This window comes from Vombatus ursinus, unplaced genomic scaffold (assembly GCF_900497805.2).
Source record: "Vombatus ursinus unplaced genomic scaffold, bare-nosed wombat genome assembly UNPS02011014.1, whole genome shotgun sequence".
Lineage (NCBI taxonomy): Eukaryota > Metazoa > Chordata > Mammalia > Diprotodontia > Vombatidae > Vombatus > Vombatus ursinus.
The window spans coordinates 2055926-2071122 of record NW_020950792.1 but is presented as its reverse complement, the minus strand read 5'-3'; the positions used below and the strand labels follow the sequence as shown (position 1 = coordinate 2071122).

Below are 15197 nucleotides of genomic sequence, written 5' to 3'. Positions count from 1 at the left end.
AAGTTTAGATGAATCAGGGAGCATGTGATCAAAAAGAGCAAAGAAGCTGCAATGAATTAATGATTTTCTCATTTATTTGTGAGAGTGTGTAGCTTTGAAATTACAATGGTAATTTCAGACAAACATTTGAACAAAAATTCCCCAATCACTTTCTAAAGCTCAATTAAGACTTATACTCCATCTTTTGATTGAAAAGGGATACTCCTCAAATTGAAATTATCAAACGTATACTGATTTAGGGCAAAACCCTGCTCAACAGATATCAAAATACCGTGGGGTACGCTGAAAACACCATTACATCTCTTACTGTCAGGTAGAGCTAAGAGCTAGTTTCTTCATTCCAGTAAGACAGTAAACACTGTTGTTACCTTGCCTGCCTTGTATACTGTCCTATCTAGAAGCTGGAATGACCCTAGTGAGTATTTTAGAAATTATTGGACCACACTTAATCATATAGACAGCTAGGTGGCGCAATGGATAGAAAATGGGCCTAGGAGTAAGAAAAACCTGGAATTCAAATGCTGCCTCACACAGTTTCTAGCTGGGTGAACTTACTTAAAAGGTCTGTGCTTCAGTTTCCTCATCAGTAAAATGGGTATAATAATAGTACCTATCTCACAGGGCTGTTCTGAGGATCAAATGGCTTAACATGTGTAAAATACTTTGCAAACATTAAAGCACTGTATAAAAGCTATCTTATTATATGTGTACCCAGCATTGGATAAATTTCATCTGTCTGCCCAATATAAAATCAACATTCACAAAAATAAAAGTTGGAATAAAAGACAATCCTTCCTCTGGGAGGATCAAGACTTAATCAATGAAACTGTCTGCCAGGAACACCATAACCAAAGTATACATAGTTTCTCCCAACAAGCTTCTCCACTACTGAGTATTCTTTTTCTTTTATAAATCAAGTTATAAATTTGTTGTCATTCATAACAAATGGTGAACATTATGTTTGACTTACCGATTGGATTTCTATCAAAGAACAATACTGGTGCTTTCAAAATGGACTCAAACATTTTGTTGTGCAAAGTTTGCGAAGCATTCACGAGAACATAGAATACCAGCAGACACCTTACTACTCCAAAGAGAACTGTAGCTGCTGTTAATCCTAAAATTAAAGACATAAACATACTTAGGGAACATCTGTGTATTTTTCCAAACATTTCTAAAAAGTATTTTTGGTTAGTTTAGGAAAATATCATTATTCAACTTATTCTGTGATATTTAGGGCCTAGAAACAGTGTCCTATGGAAGCAAGTGTCACTTAAATGAGAATTGGCATACCAATCGTTTTGTTGTACTAAATAACCATACAAAGCAACCTCGGATAGAAATGTGTTGAAATCAGAATGTCCTTATTTACAATATTCTTTATATATCTATTCATAAAATAACACTCATTTTTTCCACAGGAAATACTTCACCACCTCCCCTCTTCCTGAAGGTCAAACTAAATAAATACTTTGGTGGTATGATAACAAAAGGGAAGAAGAACAAGACAACATGATTTGTTTTGTTTTTCATTTAAAGTGCAAGTAGAACACCTTATAAATAAATAGCCTTACTGCAAGAAAACCTACTGCCAAGTATTAGTTAAATTATAATTTAATTTGATGTTTTAGGCAAATACTAGCTAAATATGTTACAGTTTCTAAGAATTTTTGTACAAATAAGGATTAATAATAACGTATAAAAATATTGCATTTCACTTATTTATAAAATTTAAACAATTATATATGTGATTTATATGCCTATGATACACTCAAAAATTAAAACATCTTTCTTCTTTCCCTTACATTATGAATTTCCATGGCTAAGTAGAAGAGCAACAAAATTAAGTAGCACATGAATATTATAAAATGTTTCATGCCATTATGTGACACATTTTTTTTCTGCATAATCAGCTCTAATCTTTGACCCTCCATCAATAGATATCTCCCTTTTTTCATTCTATATAAATGTATTCATTTGTTTACAAATCCAGAAAAGTATAGACATAAAGGATGTGAATTTCTTGGTAAGTGATCAAAAAAATGCAAAGTTAAAATAAGGAGTTCTTTTACACATATCTGGATAAACTTTTGCCAAAAACCTCATCTTTTCTGGGAAATCACTGAAAAACTGGGAGAGAGACTATCTTGTAAAACCCGTGTTTTATACACACATACCTTTACCAAAACAAAATGTACATCAAAAGAGTGAGGAAAATTTTAAATTAATCAAACAGTTTGGAAGGTGATAACATTGTGATCTATTGATAAGAAAGAGAAGGAAGCCAGTATTCCTAGACAGGATTTTTCCTCCCACTTAGCTTCCCTCTTTAGTAATTATTGAAGCCCAAGAGATGAGCAGTATGGAGCTATAAGCTTTGCATACCTGTGAGGAAATAATGCTTTTTATTTTGGTTACTCTGCTTCCAGAGGATTGCATCCAAGTTAAATAAAAGCCAGGGTTTACTTAAACAGAATTGGAACAATCTGAACGACAGGGTGGGGATCCGTTTCTAATCCCACTTGCCCATCCATATAATGATATAAGATTTAGCTAAAGCAACCTATTAGGAGAGACAATAGCCACAAATTTACGGTGGCTGACTTTCTGAATGCTCAATCCTGGTTTACCTTCCAAAATCCAGTACAGAGCAAATTAAGAGTCTTCATTCAACCTCTTTCTTCAGTAGGCTTTTAAAATAATTATTCCAATTAATTCAGTCAGTAAATGAGACTCAGCCTGCTAATCTGTTAAGACATTGCTGAATTACTCCTGAAAAACCTATTTACTCCAACTGGCTCATTGTGTGCACCTCAGACTTTCATGTAATAGAGCAAACGATTAAAATTTTACCTGCATAAGTTCCTAAATACCAGTTAAGATCTAGCTCCTTGGTTTCATTTCCTTTGATTCCATTTACAGTGACATTCAATTTACTCTGTTCATTTGCCCTATAGGAATGAAAGAGGAAAAAAAATAATAAAACTGCTATTATAAATTGTATAAATAAGGAGATATTTGAGAATCATAGGGAGAGAAGGAAATTAACCCAAAACTGAGGCTTAAATATTTAATGTTGACTCATTCTCCTTTAATTACATATATTCAAATGTATATCCATTTTATAATTCCAATTTAAATCATGATTTTCAATTCTAAAAACAGTCTTGTTTTCACAGTGCTATGGATCACACATGGATAGAGTCTATTATGGGTCACACTCCACCAGCAACAACTTTAATTTTTCCACAGGTAAACTAAGTAAGGATTAGATGAGAAGGTTGAACAAACCCCACCTCAGCCCCTAACTCCTCTGAACAGTAAGGATATTTATGGATTTTACAGTACTTCAGTAACTCACCAGTAAGAAAGCCACCAATCCTGGAGGACATATGCAACCTTGAATACACAAAATCAAACACCAAAGTTAGTTCTACTTAAGAAATCTGATCCTTAAAACACATCTTCTATGAGGTCTCAACAACCTCCTTCCCAACCACTACAGTGTTGAACTGATATTTTAACTCATTAAGAAGGGAAGAATTATCTGTATTATTTTAAAATGTTAAAGTAAAACATCCCTTTTTAATCCAGATACCGCATTTGGTTTAATGCATAAAAGAGGCACAGACATAGACATATTCTTCTAACAAAAACAAAAACAAAAACCCAGCTAAATTTGTAAAATACAGAATTGTCCAGCAGGACCAAACTCAACACACAACTCTCTTACTGACCTGTGCCAAAATGTTTAGGAGTATAAGCAAAACAATGACAAAGAAGTTTGCTCCCGCTGCAAAATAATTCCGGTAGGACTTAAAATCTATTGTTCCTTCAGAACGGTTCTCTTCAGGTAGGACAACAGGTGTATCCTCAGTCTAGGGGGGGAAATTTTTTTTAAAATAACAAATATGTAAGCATGATGAAGAGTAAACAAAAGTTTAACTAGAAAAATAAGCAGAAGTTCATAAAATCAGAGTGAGGGAGTAGTATGCAGCATAAAATGAAGCAAACACACAGAGATAAAGGCATCATGTACTTGGGATGGTACTGGATATAGAGCTATCAGAGAGGCTAACTTCAAATTCCATGCCGATTTCTGCTATTGTTCTGATGAGAAGGAAAAAGAACTCATCTGGGTCTACTGGATGCTTGGTGACCTTTGAAATTTGACATAAGGAAATATTTGCTATCAATTTTAGCTATTCCAAAATGGAATGGGCTACCACAGCATGAGGAGTGGAGACCTCACCATTCCATGTTGTAGAGGAGGTTTCTTTTTTAAAGTATAATTGAAAACAGATGACCTCTGATGTTCTCTGATATTTTGAAATAACTTGATGGTCTTGGCCAAGTCATTAGAACTTCATAAAATGGGGGAGAGAGGCAAGATATCGTCTAAGGACTAAATTCTACAAGCCCTACTTTTTGGGTGATTTAGTGAAATAATGAATTCCTTATCAGGTAGTAGTGACAATATTAGTCATAACACTAACTTGCATTTATCTATTACTTTGTAGATTACAAAACGACAAGCCACAACTGTAAGACAGGAAGTCAACCATATGGAACACCTACATAACACTTGTTCATTCATTCAGCACATAAGGAAGGAAGCAAGCATTTGGTGAAACCCTCTATCATGCCTAGCTCTGTACTAAATAGTACAGAAAAAAGAAGGTGGATGTATTTCCTTAGAGAGCTTAGAGTAGCTTACATCTACACAGAAAAGACAAATATAGTATCAAACAATTAGAGACACTAAGCAAGTTAAAGATAATTTAGATAATTTGAGGGAAGAATTAGCATAGGATCAGATTAGGTGGGAAAAGTTTGTGGAAGAGGAAATTTCTGAGACAGGTCTTGAAAGAAATAATGGTCACAGTGGCAGACAGGAGACAGAATAGCATTCCAGATTTTGGAACTCTTTGGAGGCTGAAAAAAGTAAGACAGGTGGTGGACCAGAAGAACAATCTGGTCCATATTAGAGAAATATGAAGTGGCATGGCTAATTTATAAAGAGGGTAGAAAACTAGACTGAAATACTCAAATGTGTTCTGAAAGACAACAGAAAACTTATTTTACAATCAACTCCATTTTCAATTTTTTCCATTTTCACTTTTTGTGGCAAATTGTTTTTAAAAACCTTTTTTAAAAGGCATTTGGGGTTAAGTGACTTGACCAGGGTCACACAGATGGTGTCAAGTGTTTGGTCTGAGGCTGGATTTGAACTCAGGTCCTCCTGACTTCAGGGCCAGTGCTCTATCCACTGTTTCACCTAGCTGCCCCTAAAAACCTCTTGATTAAAGTTACTAACTGGAATGATATTCCTATACACAATCTTATTTATTATTATTCTCACATGTGATCTGTAGCACACAGGTCTTTCAAAATGAAACATTTACATCTTATGTTACGGGGACTGTTTGAACTACAGAGACATCACTGATCAAGAGATGGTACTTAAGTTCTTTGCTACTAAATAAAAATGGCAATTATAAGTATTTTGATATATGTGGCAGCACTGCCCTTCTGGTGATACAGCAGTGGACTTAGCCGTGGAATCTCTGGGTTAAAGGGTATGGTATAGACAGTTAAATCCCATTCTTCCTATAATTCTAAAATGCTTTTCAGAATAGTCAGATCAATCACAGCTCCACAAACAGTGTATTAATGTTACCCACCAATGATGACTATTCCCATCTTTGGTCAACTTTTACAGACCACTTTGAAGACAAATGCAAACTGAAAAGTCCTACATATACCAAAGTATTCATGGCAGCATCTTTTTGTGGTAGCGAAGAACTGGATGGACATTGATTGGGGAGATGAATTATGGCGCAGGAATGTAACGTAACATTAATGAGTTATAAGAAACAATGAACATGAATACAGAGAAACATGGAAAGATTTGTGTGAACTTGTACAAAGTACAGCAAGCAAAATTGGGAAAATAATATATGCAATGACTACAATAATGAAAATGAATAACACCAAACAATAGAAACTGACTGCTGTGAAGTAATAATGACTGAGCTTCCCCAAAGAACAGATATGAGAAAAAAACTTTCCCCCACTTTTCTGAAAAATTAGGGCCAATAGGTGTGGAATAATACATGTAATGACTTTTCTGATGTTTTGGTTGTTACTCTATTAACTTTTTCTTTCTTTCTTCTACAAGTTATTATACAGGATGGCTATCTGGAAGGGACTGGGGGTAGGAAATGTAAGAAACCAAACATCTTATTTTATTTTAAATGAGACACTAGTTAAACTGGTACTTTATATTACGCTGAGATTAAATTATCTGTCTTCCAAAAAATCTGGACAAGGGAAAAGAATGAAGCAAACAATAAAGGGCAGGATAGCTACATAAATTTTTGAATGAACGTTTCAAAATGATTCCCAATTTACTGACTACTATGTAGAGAGCAATAGGGGAATACTAAAGAAACAAAGGACACAGAACTAAAAAACTTGTTAAGGCAATACACACAGAAACAAAACTTTGCAGATCACAAATAAATGTACAGATAACTGAGTTCAAAACTGCCAAGAAAGTATCCAGTACAGCAATGAACAAAGACAGATATCTGGTGATAATCAATCATGGAAGGCTTCTTGGAAAAAGTGTAGCCTTGATATTTTGTTGCAAGCATACTACAAATTTCTGATAGGTAATTTGGGTACATAATTGTTCAAAAAAATGATTTTGCAAACAAATGTTCCCAAGTCCAATGTAAATAATATATGTGTTACCTTCCATTTTGGATTATCTATGTAACATCCTGTGAACATTAACATGGTAAGTTAGTTTAGTTGCCTCTCTGTAAAAGATGTTTACCAACCTCATGGTTTGTAGTTGTTGTTTTAGAGAAGAGCATTTTGAAAATTGTAAAAAGTACTATAGAAATGTGAGCTGCTATTATTATTATAATTAGTGTATATTTTCCTTTCTAGTAGATAGATAGATGATGGCTAGAGAGCCATATAAATAATAAATAGGTACAAGACAAATGGAGGATGAATAGATAGAAAAATATAAAGGATAGATAGAGAGCTAGACAGATAACAGATACATTGATGGAGGATGGATAGATAAATGAAGAATGGACAGAGGATGGATAGATAGCTACACAGACAGCAGATAGATATATAGACGGTGGATAGAGACATAGACTGACAGATAAGTAAATAGACAGGACGGATAGGTAAATAGTAAATAGATATATAAGTGGTGGATGGATAGATTGACAAATAAGTAGATAGACAGAGGATGGATGGATAGCTATCCAGCTAGATACATGTGCATATAAAAAGACACTTTTGGCAACTGGGTGAAATGGCAGGGAGAACCCCTGAACTTATAGACAACAGGCAAACCATGAAAAATGAGGTGCTAAGAAATGCTTCCTACGGATGTATTGTGGACAACAAATGGAACTAGCTTTCAGCTATATTTAGTTACCTTCTGCAGGAAGGAAGCTAGCTTTTTTTTTATTTAACAATTTTTTTTATTAGACATGAAAATTTCTCATTGTGGTTTTTGACTATAAAGCTCTCAGAATTTTTTTTTTAAATATGACCACTAGAACAGAGAAAGATGGCTGGATCTAGAAAGTACAGGATAATCTGGAAAAATAAACCAAAAACCAAACCCAAAAACTTTTGCTTCTTAAATTAAAGTTGGACCAAGTAGTAGGCTGACTTCTAAAAGTTCTACTTGAACCTGATCCCTAGGGCCCTGTACTGAACTATTTCAGGTACAAGATGATTCACAGAGCTGACCTGTGCTCCACAATAATAAAAAAAAACCAGGCCCACACGTCCTCAACACCAGCACCATTGTCCCCTCTCCCACTCCTATAGTTCTGTCAAAGGAAAACTCCATACATGGTGAGAAAAACTTGAAACTAAAGAACATACTGTGGGAAAGTGAAGTGTCAGCAAGTAGAGAGTAGACAGAGGAGACAGACAGTGAGCTGTGCTAGTTTAACTGATGACTTGATATCCAAGAATTCTGGGCACAGATAAACGAGGGAGTATATGTGCAGATTAGCTCAGGTTTATCAGACAACTCACTACTAGTTGCTCAGCAGGTCCTTCTTTCAATGAATGCTTGGAAGACTGCTGGGACCACACAGAAGATTCTGAGAAGGAGCGATGCCTCAAGATGGGAGTTTCTGGTACTTGAGATGGCTCTGCTTCTTCATTTTCTTTATTTAAGAGGGAACCAAAGTCTATTCCAGATTTTTGGAACTCGGTGTAAGTTCCTTTTTCCATCACTTTTCCCTAAAATTACAACAAAAATAAGTCTTAAGGGAGGGGATTAAATCTGTACTTGTTTATTCCACCAAAAGACAATGACTAAAACACAGTTTTGATCTTCTCCAGAGAAAAGGTTTCACTTCCACAACATCAATTCCTGGCAAGTACCTAGGATAGCAACTATTACGGGTCTAGAACTGTGATAAGCACAATGGGAACCAGAAAGGAAAGCGCAGAACACAGGTTAAAAAAATCAGATAATTCAAGGCAATACAGAATAAATACTGAAATGAATACACCAGAATAATGGGCTCAAAATATATACACTGATCTGATTAAATGCAACAATGATTTTTTTACACATCTATGTGCAAAGTACTTTGACAAGCACTGAGTGGTATACAAAGAAATGCAAATGCGTGGCATGGTGGATATGGTATTTTCACTTGCAGGCAGGAAGACCTCAGTTCAAATCCTGGCTCAGACACTTAAAAATTTCATGACTTCTGGCAAGTCCCCAGGGCGTGAGTTTTTTCATCTGTAAAGTGAAGGGGATTGGAATTATTAACCTTTAAGATTTCTTCCAGCTCTTAAAAGTACTACACAATGAGAGTGGAAGGAACCCATAATCCACTTGGAGAGAAAAGATACCAAGTGCTATGAGCATTCAGGAAAGGGAGAGTCAGTCCCATGTTCCCTGGAGTTCCTGGTGAAGGAAGGGGTCCAGGACAAAGGATGGATAGGTTGGATTAGTGGGGAAAGGGAGATGAACAGTGGGACAATCAAAGCAGAGAAGATGGCACTGAGGGAGAAGTGAGCATGTCATTTGTGATAACAATTTTTTCAGCATTGAAGGGTAGCTGTTCTAGGCACTGAATTAAAAGATGAATATAGCAGGTTACTATCTAGCAGAAATAGTACCAGTAATAAAAATACTAGGTTACATTCACAAAATGCTTTGTGGTTACAAAAGCCTTTATAACTATTATCTAATTAACTTTTTATAACAACCTCATGAAGTAGTGCATTATTAGTTCCATTTTTACAGACGAGGATACTGTCAACCAGAATGTACCCCTCATCCATGTATCCCCTCTTACTCCCCCAGACAACAGATCTACTGAGTTTCAGAGAGAACTCAAACCCAGGGACTCTGATTTCCAAGTCTAGTGCTCTTTCCACTAACTTTAAACTTATAAACTTCTTATAAACTATATAAACTTTTATATCCTCTATAACCTCCAGAGATCTTTAAGTACCAACCTGATGTAAGAGTACTCATGCCCTGGGCTGGCAGTTTAATGGAAAGAATGATAGCTCTGTCACTGGAAGATACGGGTTCAAATCTAGTTGTGTGATCTTGGAAATCAGTTTTCATCTTTTAGGGACTCAGTTTCCTCATTTGTAAAATTGCCGAAGTTAGACTATATGACCCCTAATCTCCTATGACCTCTAACTGTCTGCTGCTAAGCACTTGAAGCAGATAATAAACAAACAATACCAATGTTTGAAATACAGATGTAATGGATTGAAAAAAATCAAGGAAAAAAGATATGAAAATTTTTCCTAAGTTCCTATTACACCTATGGACCACATTTTTTTCTATGACAGAACTAAGTCCAGTTCTAATTAAAATAAGAAATCCTATTCAAAAGGCAATATAGAAAAGTCAAACCCCACGGTATGAGCACTGTATCATTTCATGGAGCATCTTTGCTAAGGGAAAAATTGGGAGTCAGTGACTGTAAATGAGCCATCCATTCAGGAACAGCAAATTTGACTTTGGAGTTAGTAAAAGCTCCAAATCAAATTGGGTTCAATGATTCTTTAGGGAAATGGCTAACTAATTCCTAACTATGAAAGCAAATATTTTGACCTAAAATAACCTGTAAGTAAAATAATAAAAAGTTTGTTCTTTTCTTTTAAATGAACCGAGTTGTTGAATATAATTAATATAATTGTATAATTGCCATTAAAACCACAGCTAGCACAGGAGACAGAGCACTGGCTCTGGATTTGGAAGACCTGAGTTCAAATCAGTCCTCAGACACTTGACACTTACTAGCTGTGTGACCCTGGGCAAATCACTTCACCCCATTGCCTCGCAAAAAAAAAAAAAGCTATATCAATTTATAAACACTATCTTATTTGAGCTTTATAATAATCCTGTGAGGCTACTACAGTTATTATCCCCATTTTATAGATCAGAAAACTAAGGCTGAGGAAGGTTATCTATCATCACATAGCTAGTATCAGAAGAGATTTGAACTAAGGTGTGCTTAACCCTAAATCTAGCCTTTGCTGCAGCACACCAGGCTGTTTCCTTTTCACCCTAGACTCTCATCTTCATGGGTCCTCCAATTCTGGTTTCCTTACTCCTTCTGGATTAACACCTTACTGTTTCGCCACTGTGTTTCTACTCATGCTGCTCCACTTACATGGAATGCCCTGCCCTGTCCAGTCCACCTATTCCAACTCTTCCTGATTCAGTTAAAATCCTATCTTATGTGTTAAACCATTAACTAAATTAAACTAAAACATTTAGTCTAAACAGTCTTCTTCTTCCTCTGAAGCCCTGGAGGAAAATTAAAGTGGTAGAATTCCTTTGGCGACTAATTGTACAGGCCTTGTGATAGACAGCTCTTCTGTTATTGGGGTGGGGTGGGATGAGTTGTTATTTGAATGTGTTGCCACTATCTCCTTTTCTACATTTAGGTCTCGACTCCCCAACTAGATCATAATCTTCTGGAAGGCAGGTACCAAGACTTATGCTCCTTTATAACTCCCATGGCACCAAAACCAGTACTTTGTACGTTATCTCCAAAAAACATTTGTTGATTTGACTTTTCATACAAACAGTAAAGTACACAGGATATCTTACAACAAAATGTTTATCATAAATTGACGAACTCATCAAACAAAAAAGTAGGAAGAGAATTAGAATTCATTTCATTTCATTACACTATGAATTAATGGCATCGCTCATATCCTCTATACAACCATAAATTCAGTAACTTTTCTTGGATGTTTTTCGGGCTAAGTGAAATATAGATTGTCTTCCACAGAATGCCCAAAGTGCTGGTGCTATCCTCAAAACCATGGGGCTGACTGGCAGAGTGGCGGTCCTACCACCTGATTGCACTGTATTTAAAATGCAATTCTCTTTCTACCTTTTTGTCTGAAGAGTTCATAATCATATGATATTTAATTTATAATGAACATTTTGTTGTAAAATATCATTTTTCATATGCACTTCACTATTTCGTGAAAAACCAAGAGAATGGAGCTCTTTCTGAATATTCATGGATTTTGTTTTCCAAAGTCATAGAAAAGACAGAGGAAAACAGGGAATCTCAATAAAATTAGTTTGCATCCAAGGAAACTCTCTTAAAAAACATTTCTTTCTTTAGCAGACAGATTTCATGGTGATGAAAAGAAGTGACTTTGTAGGTTGTGGATTTTGAATGCAACATTGACATCAGTTGCACTTTCTGATTTGTTTTTAATGCATACCACATGACTTTGGGAACCTCAGATTTCATGGATGTGTGCACTCCCTCCCTCCACTGAAAAAGGTCTCAATGCAGCCATATCTTAGGAGATGGTCTCTGTGAGTACCTATGGCCCACTGATCACCCACCAACCTCCTGGTGATGAACTTTCACAAATTTAGTGAAGCTGATGCTCAGATATCCATTACTGATTGGGCCTTTCCACCCTCGTAAGACTTGACAAATCTTATACTCTGCTGGCCTCACTCTGAAGAAGACACCATAAGGTATATGAAGAGGACTTTGGGGGAGTTGTCTCTATACACCTTACAGATTTTATTTTCCCAAGAATACTCATCAGTTCCAATACAGAGCAGGAAGGAATTAATAGCCCTGCCAAGTATGATGGAGGTAGTACCAGCATCACACACCCCAAATTTCAAGAAACAAAGACTGAAAAAAGAAATTTTCCTAGAAGACACCACCACCTACTCCCATTGCTTACACTTTGTTATAATATCCAACTCTGGTACATGTGAATTTGTCATTTCTCTATCTGCTTCAAATGAACTATGGAAGACCAGGTCTGGTTTTTAAGAGTTATTAAGATCATAAGTTCAGAGCTGAAGTTCCCTAAGTTATCACCATCGTTGTCTGCCCCACCCCCCATTTTACAAACAAGGAAACTCAGGCCCTAAGATGTTAGGGGATTTACTCAAGGTCATACAGAGCCAAGATAAGATTCCAGGTCATCTAACTCCAGTATTCTTTCCACTACATAATACTGTTAACTGAAGACCTCTGCCTGACACGATCCCATTTGCCCAAAATAATGTAGAAAGGCCCTAGATGAATACAAACAAAGTAAAATTTCTCATTACAAAGGGAAAAATCACTAGATTTAAAAAACAGCCGGCTTCAAAGTTTGATTTTAATATTTAATACTTATATGATCTTGAGAAAGGCATATAACTTCTCCAAATCTCAGTTTTCCTCAACTAAACAATGAGGAATGGAGTAGACAAGATGCTCTTCTCAGGTGCCTTCCAACTCCAAGTTCACGATCCTAGAAGCACAGCTAACACAGAACATGGCAATTCCTAAGGGATGCTTCATAACACTTTCAATCTACATGTAGCTACCACTATACCCTGAGATGGATTTTATTGCCATTTTCCTATTCTTTTGTTATTAGCATATTAAGCAACTCATGTCTTATTGTATTTGATGACCTAGCCAAATCAACTTCTCTGTTCCTCAATTCACCTCTCATCAAGGCACCTTTGTACTGTCCAGGCTCTCCTACCTAAAATGCACTTCCTCCTCTCTTTTTTCAAGACATAATTCAAGTACCATCTTTTACACAAAGCAGTTCCTGAATCTGTTCAACTGTTAATGACCTCCCTCATGAATTATATTTAATTATTTTATATTATTTGTATTAATTCTCTTAATATTTATTTAGCATGCATATGTGTAAATATACCTATTCAGTATATATATACACATATGTATACATACACACACATACATATATATGCATACCCACTGAATATGTTTATTCAGTATATACCTATACATACCTACTTTTTGTCTTCACCATTAGAAAGTGTGCTTCAATGTTTCATTCATTGAATTTATATCCCCTACTTGTAAATTGGTGCCTGGCAAATAAGGAGGCACTTAAAAATACTTGTTGATATCAAAGTACCACTTGATTACCATGTACAGATAAGTTTGGCTCTTACAAGCCAACCAAAACATGTAGTACCTGGGCATATGCTCTCCAGTCTACAAACACTCACAAGTGAAATATTCAATAAGTATTCACTGATCACCCTCATTGATCCATCCATCTCTACGTGCTATCATGCCATATCTTTCCTCTTTTTGTGGTGAAAATCTTTGATAAGGCTGATCACAATAGATGCTTCTACTTTCTTTCCCCTCACTCCCTTCTTGACTCTAGTCTGGCTTCTGATATCATCAGTAGTCAAAACTTCAGTCTCTAATGTTACTAACAATCACCTAACTGCCAAAGCCAATGGCCTTTTCTTAGTTCTCATCTTTCTTGAACTATTTGCAGCCTTTGAGACAGTTCATCATCTTCTTCTACTTCATACTCTATTCTCTCTAGGTTTTCTTGCCACTATCCTCTCTTAGTTCTCCTCCTGCCTGTCTGACCACTCTTTCTCACCCTCCTTTGCTACATCTTTATCCAGATCATGCCTACTAACCATGAGTGTTTCACAGGGCTCTGTCCTGGGTTTTCTTCTCCCTTTATACAATTTCACTTGGTGATCTCATCAGTTCCCATAGATATAACTATAATTTCTATGCTCATGATTATTAAATGTACCTCCCAGCATCCTCACCCAGGTTCCCAACCCATATGTTTACCTCAATTTCTCATTTTCTAACACCTACCCATATTTTATCTGTTCAAAGAGTCTATCAATTTTTCCTTTATAACATCTCTTCTATATACCCCCTTCTCTCCTCAGACTACCCTGATGGATACCCTCATGTCACCACACCTGGACTGTTAAAATAGCCTACTGATTGGTCAGTCAACCACAAAAGTCTCTCTCCCCATTCCAGCAGATCTTCCACTCAACTGTGAAAATTATCTTCCTGTGAAGGTCTGCTTAGGTCACCCCTCTACTCAAAAAATTCCAATGGCATTCTATCACCTCCAGGATCAAATACAAAATCTTGTTTGGTGTTCAAAGCTTTTTATTATCTGCTCCTCTCTCCCTACCTTTCTAGTCTTCTTACACCTTTACATCCCCTCTATGTACTCTCAGATCCAGTGACAGTGACTTCCTTGCTGTCCTTCATAAATGATACTCTAGTGCCAACTCTGGGCTTTTTCACTGGCTGTCCCCCATAAGTGGAACTCTCTTCCTTCTTATCCCTGCCTCCTAGCTTCCCTGGCTCCCTTCAAATCTCAGCTGAAGACTTACCTTCTGCCTCTTTCTGTATATGTGTGTGTGTATATGTGTGTGTGTATATGTATATGTGTATATATATACATATATATATATATACTGTTTATACATAATTGTTTGTATGATGACTGCCTCATTAGAAGGTGAACATCCTGAGAGTAGGGATTTTCATTTACCTTTCTTTGTATCCCCAGTGCTTAGTAAAATGCCTGTCACATAGTAAGTAGGTGCTTAATAAACGTTTATTAACTATGTTCTAGGCACCATCCACAATTCTGAAGATACAAATATAATAAATGAAACAATCCCTCCAGAAATCTTCTACTTAGGAATAGACTGATCAACCATTATAACTTTTGCTGTGTCCCCTGATTAATAGTGTTGGGAGGTGTGGAATGATGGGAAAATGATTAGACTAAGAGACAAGAGACCTTCTGACTTGAGGCAAATCATATGCCCACTCTATGAATCAGTTTCCTTATATAAA

General features: G+C 36.1%; 1 protein-coding gene across 1 annotated transcript in view; it reads right to left on the bottom strand.

The window, feature by feature from the left end:
- The window catches only part of ABCC4 (ATP binding cassette subfamily C member 4), a 261117-nt gene that overhangs the window by 144915 nt on the left and 101005 nt on the right, over positions 1–15197 (bottom strand). Inside the window, exons 15-19 of the mRNA XM_027855684.1 lie at positions 8083–8292; positions 3738–3878; positions 3362–3399; positions 2854–2951; positions 971–1117 (exon numbers count right to left, since the gene is read on the bottom strand). Of these exons, the coding sequence (XP_027711485.1) occupies positions 971–1117; positions 2854–2951; positions 3362–3399; positions 3738–3878; positions 8083–8292 (634 nt within the window). The remainder of the gene's footprint in view (positions 1–970; positions 1118–2853; positions 2952–3361; positions 3400–3737; positions 3879–8082; positions 8293–15197) is intronic.